A 14,578-nucleotide genomic window follows, 5' to 3' on the forward strand; every position below is an offset into this window, starting at 1 on the left:
CACACACACACACACACACACGCTCAGGTCCTTAAGAGCCATGCAGACTCAAAGGTGGCCAGTCATTCAGTCATTCCAGGAGAACCTAGTGCATTCAATGTTAAAACTTGGAAAGTTCTGGAAAACTGAGGGAGCTGGTGAAACTAGTTGACTCTGAAAATGTCCTAAGGCTCTGCAAGTGAAATACCCACTTGAGAACAGAATGCTGGAAGCTCCATTGGTCTACATGACTGTGGCACTTAGCTGAAGCAGATTATTGGCCTAGAAATCTAGGCCAGGAACCTGGAGTGACCTACAGAACCAGCAGTTTTGACACCCAGGCCTAGAACCCAGCCTATCTGTTCCTAGTGGGCCCATCTCTTCCAGGGCTAGCCAGGCCTGGGCACTTGGTCTGAAACTGGACAAAGACACCATGGATCACAGCAGAGCCCTCCACCCAGCAGCTCCTGTAGCTCCTGACTCTCCCAGCTGTGAGAGGCTAAGATGAAGCTATTGTCACTCAGGATCAACCCGTCCCACCCACGCGCTCAGATTCTCATGGGCCCATTTAGGGCCCTTGTTTGGGTCCCGCACCCTTTTCTTCCCATGAAAGTCTCTCTCTTTCTGCTTGCCGGTCCCTGAAACTTTGTCTTTTCAAACAAGAGCCAATTAGTTCAGGGCTTAGGAAGCTGAGGAAAGACTGATGGTTGTACAACATGGTGAATGTGCTGACTGCCACTGCTTATATGCCTAAAAGTAGTCAATGTGACATTTTTTTAAAAAAGAAACAAGCAACTGGGGAGGGAATGTGTATGTTTTCCTGGACTTCTTTGTGGTGGTATGATCTGTTCGTATCTTCATGATTACCACAAACACTCCAAGCACAAATTTTCTTTTTCTTCCAGGCCGAGCCATCTCCTTTGTGACTAAGAACTTCTTTTCCAAAGCAAATGGAAACAGAGGTGGTGCTCCCAATGTGGCTGTGGTCATGGTAGATGGCTGGCCCACAGATAAAGTGGAGGAGACTGCAAGAGTTGCAAGAGAGTCGGGAATCAACATCTTCTTCATCACCATTGAAGGTGCTGCTGAAAAGGAGAAGCAGTATGTGCTGGAGCCCAACTTTGCCAACAAGGTATGTAACTGTGAGGGACAAACCCAAGGTAAGGATCCTCTGCACTCTGAAAAGTGATGATGACCTCAGGGCTGTTCCTAGGGCCTTGAAATGTGTGTAAAACTTATGACTAGGGAGGAGGGCCTCCCCTGAGGAAATCTGGGATTACCCTGTCAAAGCAAAACCTCACATCCACCACACAACCAACAGCTTAGGAGCACAGGGAAAGAACAGTATCCTCAGAATCTCACTTAAGGCTTCCCCTTGCTCCTCCCGCAGCACCAAGGGACCCTAGCCAGGCAACCCAAGTAGACTTTACACAAGCACATAGACGTGCATATATGTGTACCTACCCTACCCCACACACACACAGGTGGGCACATACAGCACATACTACAAGTGAATCTATATGATAAACAGGAGAAGAGTAGACCCAGATCAGGATGGTCTGGTTCCCATGATCCTGGGTTCTGTAGAAATGCCTGGAAGGGGTGCTAGGCCTCCTGGTCCGCTTTCACCAAAGCCACGTTTAGTGTTTGAGAAAGTAGGACTCCACATAAACCCTCCTCTAAAGACAAGGTTTCAACTGGGAAGGAGAGAGGGAGAAAAAATGGGAAGGGAGAAAGAGAAAAGAAAAAAATGAGAGAGAGGAAGGAAGAAAGGAAGGAAGGAGGGAGGGAGGAAGGAAGGAAGGAAAGAAGGAAGGAGGAAGGAGGAAGGAAGGAAGGAAGGAAGGAAGGAGGAAGGAAGGAAGAAAGGAGGAGGGAGGGGGAGGGAGGGAGGGAGGGAAGGAGGGAGGGAGGAAGGAAGGGAGAAAGGAGAAACAGCCAAAATCTTAGCTAAATAATGTGGAGAGTCTCCAGGCCCCAGTCCTTATGGAAGAACTGTTGACAGTGGATAGTTGCCAGGGGGAGTAGAATCATTTGTTTTGGGGGATGTGGTCATTCAATGAACACACAGCTAGCACTAAATGGACTTAGTGGGTGGAAGGAAGAAAGGAAGGAAGGAAAGAAAGAAGGAAGGAAGGAGGGAGGAAGGGAGGGAGGGAGGAAGGAGGAAGGAAGGAGGAAGGAAGGAAGGAGGGAGGAAGGGAGGCCTGGATGGATTTGATATTGACTTTAATAGTCTGTGTTCAGAGCTATGGGGCACCATATCAAACTGCTGATTGTCTCTTGCTCCTTAAAATTCTCTTCCTTGTTGACTTGACTTCCTGGACACTGTGTGACCCTAACCCTAAATATAGACGTTGCCAGGATTCACCACTCTCCTCCCTGTTTCCCACAAAGCTTTCTCCATCTACAATGCCCCTGATACTCCCCAAGCTCCACCTTCATCTCTTGAGACTATAGCCATGTCAGCTAACAATTTTTTTCTTTTTTTAGCCCTGTCCTATCAGAACCTGAAATCTCACAATAAGCCAAGCTCACCATCTTTCCCACCCAAACTGTCTCCTTCTCAGGACCTACCTGAATGGTCCCACACTTACATCAGAGGCCATCCCAGAATTACTCCTTGGTACCCACATCATGTCTCTCATCCCTCTGCTCTTGTCCAGGCCTAAACCAATTCTAAGCATGTACTTTGCCTCGGGTCCACCCCCCTTCTAAGTCTCCCCACTTTATTTTGATTTCACAGTGAGGCCCAGTTCATGTTCACTAAGCATTCTGCCAGTCAGTCCCATGGGATCTTTGCTCCAAGCCCTTCACTGGAACCCACTGCTGTTGAGGCTTTCTGGAATGAGGCTCCAACCTACTTTCCTGGCCTGGCTACTGAGACCTCCACATAGCCCCTGTGCTCCAGCCAACTTGTCTCTTGTCCACAGCCAACATCACCACTCTCTCTGCCATGACCTTAAGTGGGCTGTCTGGTAGAAGTCCCTCTGCTCCATCCACTGGCCAGAACTCAGCTCAATCCTAGCATTCATCCACCTAGGCCATGGAAAGTTTTGTGAACTCCATTTGGGTTTTTAAAATTCAATAAAAAAAATTGTGGGAAATTTACAAGTTATTTCTTACTTAAAATAATTTTCTAATTATACAAGTTCATTTGTATGAAGTCTGACTCTGTCTGTGATCCCCAGAGATAAGCAGAAGCAAGGAAGGAATGACCCACTTTCAGGGCACTAGACTAGTCACTTCTAAAAGCATAGAAGCAGGGGCTGGAGAGATGGCTCAGCGATTAAGAACACTGGTTGTTCTTGCAGAAGACCCCGGTTTGAATCCCAGCACCCACATGGCAGCTAACAACTGTCCTAACTCGAGTCCTAGGGGATCTGACAGCCTCTTCTGGCGGACATTGCACACCATGGGTGCACTTACCTACACACAGGCAATACACGCATACACATAAAATAAAAATAATAAATAAAATATTTAAAAGCAGAGAAGCAATCTTTATTTGCCACTCCCTTAACATTTTTCTGGACCAAGCTCAGGGACAGGTGGATAAATATTCATTTGCCTGGGGTCAGGGTTGTCTAGAGTATAGAGCTGAGAGTTTGAAGACAGACTGGTGTTCCAGTCACAGAGAACTCAGAGATGAGCCTTCAAACCTGTTCTCTGTTGGCCTCCTAGTGTTGGGGTTCCACCTTGCAGGATGAGGGCAGGAACCAAATGAGGAAATCTTTCCTAGAAGATCTAGTGGGACTCTGACACCTGTGGCTACTCAGAAACTCCCAGTCCTTCCTGAAGGGTATAGGATTGCCCTGGAAAACCTGTTCTGTGTGGAACTTCTGTTTCCCATCAGAGCAGAAGTTTCTTTAATCTTCTCCTGTGATGGTACCCATCAATGCCACTCTTATAACTGGCTTCCTGTACAAATGAGTTGAGGGGTCCCAGAGATGCATAAATATGAAACTAAAGTCAGTGATGTACATTTCCCTGTGAATTTGCTCAGCAGACCATTTTCCAATAAGGCAGAGACCCAACTGAGGGGGAAAGGAGCAAATCCAGATGTTGCTGGAAGGGTCTTGGCCTCAGGGGTACCCCACAAGGTCAACTGGGCAGGACAAAGTGCTGCACTCTGACAGTGCTGCACTAACACAAGGAATGGGACTCTGCTTCTTAACTGGCAAGGGTAATGGTGACACATGGGAGGACTTGACCCCTGACCTAGACAGAATCTTTCCTCTCCTTCTTCCAGGCTGTGTGCAGAACAAATGGCTTCTATTCGTTCAACGTGCAAAGCTGGCTCAGCCTCCACAAGACAGTGCAGCCCCTGGTGAAGCGGGTCTGCGACACAGATCGCCTGACCTGCAGCAAGACCTGTTTAAACTCAGCAGATATCGGCTTTGTCATTGATGGCTCCAGCAGCGTGGGGACAGGCAACTTCCGGACGGTCCTGCAGTTTGTGGCCAACATCAGCAAGGAGTTTGAGATTTCAGACACAGACACGCGCATCGGGGCCGTGCAGTACACCTACGAGCAGCGGCTGGAATTTGGGTTCGACAAGCATAGCACAAAGACTGACGTCCTCAGTGCCATCAAGAGGGTGGGGTACTGGAGTGGAGGCACCAGCACCGGGGCTGCCATCCAGTATGCCCTCGAACAGCTCTTCAAGAAGTCCAAGCCCAACAAGAGGAAGTTAATGATCCTTATCACGGATGGCAAGTCCTACGACGATGTGCGGATACCAGCCATAGCCGCCCACCAGAAAGGTGAGCACTCCTGTAGGGGAATTTGATTTATCACTTTATAAAAGATACCAGGGCCAGGCTTGATGGTGCATGCCTTTAATCCCAGCACTTGGGAGGCAGAGGCAGGTGGATCTCTGTGAGTTCAAGGCCAGCCTGGTCTACATAGCGAGTTCCAGGCCAGCTGGGGCTGCAGGGAGACCCTGACTCAAAAAGACTGAAAAAAAAAAAAAAAAAAAAAACCCAACCACTAGCCCTATTTATCCCACCACGGTTGAGGTGTTAATTTTTGTTTGTTTGTTTGGCTTTGTTTATTTTTAAAATATTTTATTTATTTATTTATTTATTTATTTATTTATTTATTTATTTTATGTGTATGAATGTATTGCCTGCATGTAGGTAGGCACACCTGTGTCATACAATGCCCACAGAGGTCAGAAGAGGGCATCAGATCTCCTGGAAGTGGAGTTTACAAACGAATAGTTGTTAGCCACCATGTGGGTGCTAGGACTCAAACCCAGGTCTTCTGCAAGAGCAGCCAGTGCTCTTAACTACTGAGCCATCTCTCCAGCCCTGTTTTGTTTTTTTTTAAGATAGGCTCTTTCTGTATGACTCAGGCTTGCTTCAAACCTACAACCTTCCTGCCTTAGTCTCCCAAGCGCTGAAATTATCAATATGAGCCACCATACCTAGGCGAAAAGAATTGTTTTTGTAAACTATTACAAACCAGATCTTGGGATGGGGGGAACCTTGAAGGATTTTTTTATTCAAAATACCTCAAGAGATCGTTCCATACAAAATTTTCCAAGAGGACTGATAAGATGGCTCAGTGGGTAAAAGTGCTTGCTATGCAAACCTGCCAACCTGAGTTCGATCCCCAGAACCCACAGAAAGATTAAAGGAGAGAGCTAATACCACAAAATTTTTCTTTGATCACACACAGGAGCTATGGCACACACACACACACACACACACACACACACACACACACACACACCTACACAAATAGGCAAATAAATAAATAAAATATTTAAAAATTCCCAAGAAGTCAACAAAAATGTTTAAAAACATGAAAGATGAGCAAAATATTTTTATAAATGTTTAGAAAATCAGTCACATATAAACTTCTCTTGAACAGTCTATAGGTACATAGTCACTATTCTGAAGACCATGAAAATACAAAGAGCCTGAAGGAAACCTGTGATAATAAAAGTGAACCAAGTGGTCTGTGCACACTTGAGACCTGAGCTAGGGTGCAGCACTCCGTGCCCTAGCTGGTTTTCCTTTTCTGTTCCTGTATTTTTAAAACCTGATATTTTTAAATTGGTCTGGAGAGATGGCTCAGTGGTTAAGTGCAGTGGCTGCTCTTGCAGGCGACCTGGGTTCAAATCCAAGCACCCACATGGCAGCTAACAACTGTCCATAATTCCATTTCCAGGAGATTCAGCATCCTCTTCTGTTCTCCACAGGTACTGCATGGCATGGGTGCACTTACATATATGCAGACCTATCACTCATACACATACAATAAAAATAAATTAATTAAGAATCTGCTTTAAATCTTAAAACAAGCCTTAAGAAGCAGATATTGTTACTTCTGGAAACCAAAATGTTTATGCAGCAATTTCAGACGAAGCCTTCCAGTGCTTTACTTTTTGTGCAGCCTGTGGGGCATACCCACAAAGGTGGATGATGGTGTCTATGCCAGCAGTCACAAGATCCCTTGGGCTCATGTCAGCAGATTGATGATTTAAGGTTCAGAAGCAAGCTTTACAATGTCTCACAGTAAGTGAGCAAGGGAGGATGGGCTAGTTCTGAACTACATGCCTGGGGCTCTCCTGCTTTCCCTCCACATCTGACCCCAGCTCATGGTCAGTTCCATCATCACTTCTTTTCTAAATATATCTTCTTTGGGCCTCATCCAAAGGGTACCCTTGGACTACTCATCAAATGGGATGGTAAATAGGGGCTATTAGAATAACATTCTGGGACGGTTTAAGGCATTAGAACTATTGGATACAAATGCCAAGGGGCCAGGTTTCTAGTTTAGAGCCTAACTCTGAGATTCATCAGAAAATGCAATGAGGATTGTGTCCCCTGGAGTACTGAAATCCATGCTGGGTGGCCATCTGTAAGCCTAGCTGTAAGCCTCTTCTTTACAAAGAGGGTGGTCCTAGGAGGTCAGAAAAACTCAATTTCTAATACTGTTTTTTAGTTTTATTTGGCACAGCCTTTCCATACTTTTTTTTTTTTTGAGACAGGGTCTCACTATGTAACTTTGGCCTGGAATTTACTATTTAGTCCAGGCTGGCTTCAAACTCACAGAGATCTGCCTGCCTCTGCCTCCTGATTAAAAGCATACACTACCACACCTAGCTAGCCTTTCCATTTTTCTTATTTTTTTTTTTTTTGGTCTTTTTGAGACAGGGTCTCCCTGTAGCCCCAGCTGACCTGGAACTCACTATGTAGACCAGGCTGACCTCAAACTCGCAGAGATCGACCTGCCTCTGCCTCCCAAGTGCTGGGATTAAAGGCGTGCGCCACCACACCCAGCTAGCCTTTCCATTTTTAAGCAGAAAAGAGGGCTCAGTCAAAGCTCAGCACTGTGGCAAAGTTATTCTTGCTGCTCCTTGCCAACACTTGAAAACCCAAACTCCCTCCCTGAATCCGACACAGTATCTAGAGAGAAGAAACTAGAAAGTACCCACAAACTCGATGAAGTAAAATAATAATTTCTTCTTGCTCCATTCTGGATGCTAGAGGTCCAAAGTTGAATTGTCAGAGAATCTCTCTCTCTCTCTCTCTCTCTCTCTCTCTCTCTCTCTCTCTGAGACTTTGGGTGGATACATCCTTAATTCTTCCTAGTTTCTAGTAAGAAGCATCAGTACTTTGGTTGCTTGACCTTCATTTGTTCTCATTCACTATATCTGTCTCTGGGTCTCTCTCTTCTTAAAAGAATCCAGTCAGATTAAATTAGGAGTCCATTCCAGTATGACCTCAATGGAATTTATTCCATTATGTCTTCAAAGACCCTATGTTCAAATAGGGTCAAAAGATTCTAAACTCTTAAGACAGCATCTATATTAATTTTGTTGCTGTTGGCATAAAGTAAGTATTCGAAGTTTACTGAATGAACTGCCATACTTAATCTTATTTCTAGAACCCAGAGGCCCATTGGGGTTCTTTCTTTTGTTTCCCTTGGCACATTTCTGGCTTGGGACACCCAGAAGGAAAGTATCCATTGGCAGACCCTTTGCTTGGGGACATTTGCTTCATCTGCTCTTTGTCTCCACAGGAGTGATCACCTATGCAATAGGTGTTGCATGGGCTGCCCAGGACGAGCTGGAGGTCATTGCCACTCACCCTGCCAGGGACCACTCCTTCTTCGTGGAAGAGTTTGACAACCTCTACAAATCTGTCCCCAGGATCATCCAGAACATTTGTACAGAGTTCAACTCACAGCCTCGGAATTGAGTTTGGAGTTGGCAGAGAATGTTAAACGCTGCCTTACTGACTCTTGGGACTGTCCCAGGCTTTCTGAGGCACACAGAGGGTCATGGCTTGGGTGGGGCTTGGGAAAACATGTATTATTACTACTCTTTGCCATTGGTGATTTTCATGCTTCAAAACTTGTAGTTAGGAAGATGATCACCAGTTCACAGGTTGGGTTAAAATAGCACATCGCTTTGAGCATCTGAGGATTTCGCATTTTGACAATTGTTTTCGAAATACATGCCCAGAAGAGCGGCTCTCACGAAAAGTTTAATTGGAGCTTTTGTGAGAAGTTATGTTTTTATTTCTCATTAGAACTTGTCATCAGCCACAAAATTCTTTTTTATTTTTGTTTTTGGCATGACAATGTAGGGGTCTACATTGTTTAATTAAATCTTTAAAAGAATTATATGGATGCTTTCTTGTTGTGTGATTATTGTCTGGGTTTGTGGTGAGATCACCCTCTGATCTACCTGGTCAACAAATGACAAGACACCCACGAGGACCTAGAGGGAATGTGGCTGCTGTAGAGCTTCTCCTGACTAGTCATGCCCTTAGTGTTATCTGTATTACTGAATATCCACAACATACTGCTTTAGGTGCTGATGGCCCTGGAGGACCAAGTTGGTCTTGTTTAAAAGGTTGTATTAGAATCATTTGGGAAATCAAAATGCTGGCTCCTAGGCCTGCTCCCAATCCCAGTGAAATCCAAGTCTCTGGGACTGGAGCCTGAACATATAGACATGCTTCAAGAGCTGCCTTGTGATTCTGATGTGTCTGAGCTGGATACCCATTGAACTCTTCCTGAGCAGTTAGTGTTAGAGTTTCCTGGAAGAGAGCCTGTTGTCCTGGGTCCATCCAGTTTAGCATTTTTTTTTCTGGTGTTCAATAGGAAGTAGATATTAGTTGTTTTTTTTTAAGATGGGGTCTTATATGCAGTTTAGACTGGATTTTTTCACATTTTATTGATTGTGTGTGCACATATACACATGCACATGTATGCATATATGTCACAGCATACATGTGGAGGTCAGAGTTCGTTCTTTCCTTCCACCACATGGGTCCTGGGAATGGAACTCAGGTTATCACACTTGCATGGAAGGCCCAGCCTGATCACCAAGGAATCTAGCCCAGCATCAAAGTCTATCAATCCTCTTGCTTCTGGCTCCCTAGTGTTAAGATTACGAATGTATACACTACCACCCACAGCTCTGGTATTGATTTTTTTTTACGTTAAAATAAAGTAGAAAGAGTTTGATTGAATTTCACTTCCTCAGTCAAGATCTCATTTGTTACCTTGTACAATGTATATGCAGGAAGGTGTGATGGCACACCCTTAATCCCAGCACTCCAGAGGCAGAGGCAGGTGAATCTCTATGAGATTGAAGCCTGCTTGGTCTACATAGGGAGTTACAGGCCAGATGGGGCTACAGAGAGGCCCTATCTCAAAAAGATTAAAAAAATGCATATGCAATACATGCAAAAGAATATCCAGAGATGGATATGGTAGCAGATGCCAATAATCCCAGCTACTCAAGAGGCTGAGGCAGGAGGGCTACAAGTTCAAGGCCTGACTGGTCAGCTTAAAGAGATCCTACCTCAAAATATAAAACAAACAAAGGAATAGAGATGTAATTCAGAGAGTATTTGCCTAGCATGCATAGGGCCCCGGATTTCAATCCCACTACTTAAAAAACAAACAGAACATTCAACAAATTCCTAAAGAGGGATGACTAATTATTAAAGTTCTGTTTTATTTTAGAAAAATATGTGTTGATTGTTAAATTTTTGGAAAATAAAAGGAAAGATAGAGGAGTAGGAGACAAGAAATCAGAGCCAGACCTGCAACAGGCAAGGAATGTATCCTCCTTTATTCAAAGAAGATACAGCAAGAGGTAGAGGCTCTTGGGAACCAAGCATCTACAACTAGAAAAAGAAAAGGGGGGGGGGTTATACCAGGGCTGTGGGACACAGCTGTACTTAGTGGGGAGTTGAGTTAGCGCCCGGGCTTGGTGTCCCTGGAGTGATTGAGGGTCTCTTTCTCAAGATTATTTCCCCCAGAAACTGGCAGGGGTGTTATCTATGGCCCTAGAGGAGACAGGTGGGCTCCATAAATACTTTCTCTCAGGCTTGGGAGCAACCAACTGATAAGGGGTGAGCAGAGCCAGACTTGAGCAAGGCCAGGCCGCCAATTTAGGGCCAGTTAGACATTTTGAGGGATTTATGGCTTTCCCTAATGAGACTTGTGGCTCTTCTGCAATTCATACATTCTGTCATTGATGAATACTGCTCTGAATGGAGGCAAAAAGATACTATCTGTGTCAATACCTGAGCCTAAATTCTACACTAAAAATTGAGGATATTACCCATTGAACAGAGTTTGCACGAAGCCTCAAAGTATCTTAGTGATTAAAGAGTATAATACCTCAGTACCTGGAAAGAGCATGCATCAGTTAAAAATACCGTGGTCAGGCTGGGGAGATGGCTCTGTGGTAAAGAGCTTGCTGTGCAAGCATGAGAACCTGAGTCCAGATTCTCAAGATCCACATAAAAGCTGGCATGGTGGTACATCAGTAACCTTAGCACTGGAGGACAGAGACACGACGATCCCAGGGGCTTGCTGGCCAGATAATCTAGCCAAAGCAGGTTCAGTGGGAGAACCTGTCTCAAAAAAGTAAAATGGTGGCATACCTGACTAACCGGGGTGAGTTACCCAAATCCCACTGTCCCACCCCTCTGCTTTGGGATCATCTCAGTCCCTCCCACTGCTCTAGAGCTCAGGCCTTCTCTGCTAGCTAGTAAGAGCCAGCCCATTCTGTTCCCACTGGCTCTCCTTGAATCTTTTTGGTCCCATCCCGCTGAAGCTGCCAGAGATCACATGACCAGCCTGGGTGAGACAGCCAGATCCCATCAAACCAGATCTCCATTCCCTTGCTCTGAGACTAGTTCTGGTGGCTTGGGTCCAGGGCTCACACTTTCTTTGTTTAGTCTATTAGAACTGTCCCAGCTGATACCCATCACCTTGACTTGGGCCTAGGCTCCTTTGCCTTCCTGAAGATTTCCTGACTAGCCTGCCTGAATCCATCTGATCCCTCCAATGAAAAAGCAACATATAGGACACGAAACCCAGACCAGACCCTATTCATACCAGATCAGAAAGGAACCAAGCTACAACAACAACATAAACAGAATCAAACTTCAACTCAACAAAGGCAGGCTTGAGTTCCATGTCAGACACATAACCAACAAAAGAAATCCACATGACCAGACCATAATGAAAACCTACAAATAATATGAAAGCCAAAATAATATGCCCCCACCAAACCCCACCAGTCCTATTAAAATAACTAACCAACACATATCTTTCAATAATAACTTTAAATATCAATGACCTCAACTCTCCAATCAGACACAGACTGGTGAAATGGATTAAGAAACAAAATCCATCTTTTTGTTATCTACAAGAAATGCATCTCACCTTCAAGGATAGGGGTTACCTTACACTGAAAGGATGGAAAAAAATATTCCAAGCAAATGGCACTAAGAAACAAGCAGCATTGCAGTTCTAATATCTGACTAAATAGACTTCAAATTAAAATTAATCAGAAGAGATAAAGTCACTCCAATCTTATCAAAGGAACAATTGACCAAGAAGACATTACAATCATGAACATATATGCACCAAACTTTAGTGCACTCAATTTCATAAAAACAGTTCTATAGGACTTCAAGACACAGATAAACCCCAATTCAGCAATAGTAACTGACTTCAATACCCCAATCTCTCCAATAGACAGGCCAACTGGACAAAGAAGAAACAGAGAAACATCTAAATTAAATGATCTCATACAGCAAATTAACCTAGCAGACATCTACCAGATAGTCTTCCTAAGAACCAAACAAAACATTTTTACTCGCAGCCAATGGAAGTTTCTCTAAAATTGACCATATATGGGGCACAAGACAAACCTCAACAAATACAAAAAGAACTGAAATAATTCCATTCATTCTATCAGATCACAATGCAATAAGGCTTAAAATCAATAGCAAAAGAATCTCTGGTAACTACATGAACTCATGGAGTTTAAACAACATGCTCCTTAATGATGAATGGGTCAAAGAAGAAATCAAGAAAGAAATAAAGTTATTCGTGGAACTAATTGAAAATGATAATACAACACAACAGGACCTCTGAGACACATTAAAAGCAGTCCTAAGAGGAAAATGTACAGCTCTAAGCAACTGAATTAAAAAATCATAAAGATCACAAATAAATGACTTAACCAATTGAGTGAAGAGGAAGCCTACAGAGAAGGAAATCTTCACCAGCTATTTATCTGAAAGAGGATTTATATCTAGAATATACAAAGAACTCAAAAATCCAAGAAGCAAGAAAACAAATGACCCAATTTAAAGATGGGCTATGGATCTGAACAGAGAGTTCTCAAAAGAAGAAATAATGATGGCTAAGAAACACCTTAAAAAGTGTTCAACAACCTTAGTAATTAGGGAAATGCAAATCAAAACTACTTTAACGTTTCATCTAATCTCAGTCAGACTGGATAAGATCAAGAGAACAAATGACATGAAATGCTGCCATGGATGCAAAGAAAGGGGAGCCCTCATCCACTGTTGGTGGGATTACAAACTGATTTAACCGCTGTGGAAATCAGGAATTAAGGCCCAGTCATTGAGAGGGAATTCATGTGTTGTGCTATAAACATAACCAAATACACAAGGCTGGAGAGGTCATAGATCCTAGAGAAAAACCTACTTTTGCCACATCCCTAGACCAACATAATTCCTTACTTTATTCTAAATATGCATCCTCATATTTACAGACAAGTGTAGCTTTCATCCCCATCAAAGAAGCATCTTTTTGCAATAGATGGAGACTACCACAAAGTTATATAACTGCTCAAATGCAGAGAAGGTGTCTGTGAGACTTACCCTTAAGTGCGTATCTTAATGCAACCTCTACATAGATAAATGCATCTCTCAGCTCTCAGCAGAGAAGTTTCCTTATACATAAATTGGTGATTAACATAGAAATCCACAATCAGTCAATGTGCAGAAAATGAGAGGCCACGAGTACTTATTCATGAATAGAACACCTATTTCAAAACTCTGCCTCCTAAGGCTCAGGGATTATTGTGGAAGAAGAGATGGAAAGATTGTAAGAGCCAGAGGTGGTGGATGACCACAAGGAAACAAAGGCTTCCAGACAACTGGTCACATACTGTGATGGCTAACCCTGGGTGTCAACTTGACTGGATCTGGGATTACCTGAAATAAAAGAGATCTTCTTAATTGGATCATCTGAAGCTGGAAGACACACCATAAATGTGGGTGTTACCTTCTGATGGCAGCCCATATAAAAGGCCAAGGCAGAGGAGACCACCAGGCTTCTTGCTGCTTGCCTTCTCTCTTGCTGGTGAGTTCATCTTGCTGCTGTAGACTGAACACTAGCTGATCTTCTGGAATCTGTCAGACCTTCAGCACCAGATTGGGACTACTGAGACATCCAGCCTTGTGGACTGAGTGACTACGGATTCTCAGCTTCTCCAGTGTGGTGCAGCCATTGTTGGACTGCTCGGACTCTGTCCTGTGAGCTAAGCCGATAAATCTCTGTACATTCTACCGGTTCTGTTTCTTTGGAGAACCCTGACTAATACACATACTCATATGAACTCACAGCAATGGTGACAGCATGCACAAGTTCTGTGCAAGCTCAAATCAGACAAAATCCCAGCAGAGTCATGGGACAGTAGTTAAGAAATCCCAACCAGGGGCTGGATAGATGACAGCTGTTAAGAACACTGACTGCTCTTGAAAAAGACCCGGGTTTGAATCCCAGCACCCACATGGCAGCTAACAACTGTCCATAACTCCAGTTCCAGGAGATCTGACAGCCTCTTCTATCCACCGTGGAGCACGAAATGGGTGCACTTACCTACATGCAGGCAATACACATATACACATAAAATAAAAATAACAAATAAAAAAATTTGAAGAAAAAAAAAAGAAAAGAAAAAGAAATCCCAGCCAAACCTAAGGAACTTTTGGCAACTGATGGCTGCTACCAGGAGGGGACAGTATCTTACAGGAATGGGACTCTTGATGGGCCCAGTGTATGGACCTACAGTGAAGGACATTTGGGAACACAAATAAGACTCTAGAGGACATATTATAGGTACAGGATATAGGAAAGTACATTAAATTGAATGGGAGGGCCGTGAAAGGAAGTGCAGATAGGGAAGGGAATCTAAATACTATCAACTATATTGTATGAAAATCACAGAAATTCAATAAAAATTAAATTTTTAAAAATTAAGGTGGAGAAAGAATTGAGGAAGATGTCCAAG

At 43.8% G+C, this 14,578-nt stretch overlaps 1 protein-coding gene across 1 annotated transcript in view; it reads left to right on the forward strand.

Moving 5' to 3' along the window:
- Positions 1-8,539, forward strand: part of Vit (vitrin) — a 135,980-nt gene extending 127,441 nt beyond the window's left edge. The window contains exons 13-15 of the mRNA XM_008822590.2: positions 885-1,111; positions 4,232-4,745; positions 8,017-8,539. Coding sequence (XP_008820812.1) covers positions 885-1,111; positions 4,232-4,745; positions 8,017-8,195 — 920 coding nt within the window. The 3' untranslated portion in view covers positions 8,196-8,539. The remainder of the gene's footprint in view (positions 1-884; positions 1,112-4,231; positions 4,746-8,016) is intronic.
- The last annotated feature ends 6,039 nt before the right edge of the window (positions 8,540-14,578 follow it).

The sequence above is a fragment of the Nannospalax galili genome, unplaced genomic scaffold, assembly GCF_000622305.1.
Source record: "Nannospalax galili isolate Female #2095 unplaced genomic scaffold, S.galili_v1.0 scaffold88, whole genome shotgun sequence".
Lineage (NCBI taxonomy): Eukaryota > Metazoa > Chordata > Mammalia > Rodentia > Spalacidae > Nannospalax > Nannospalax galili.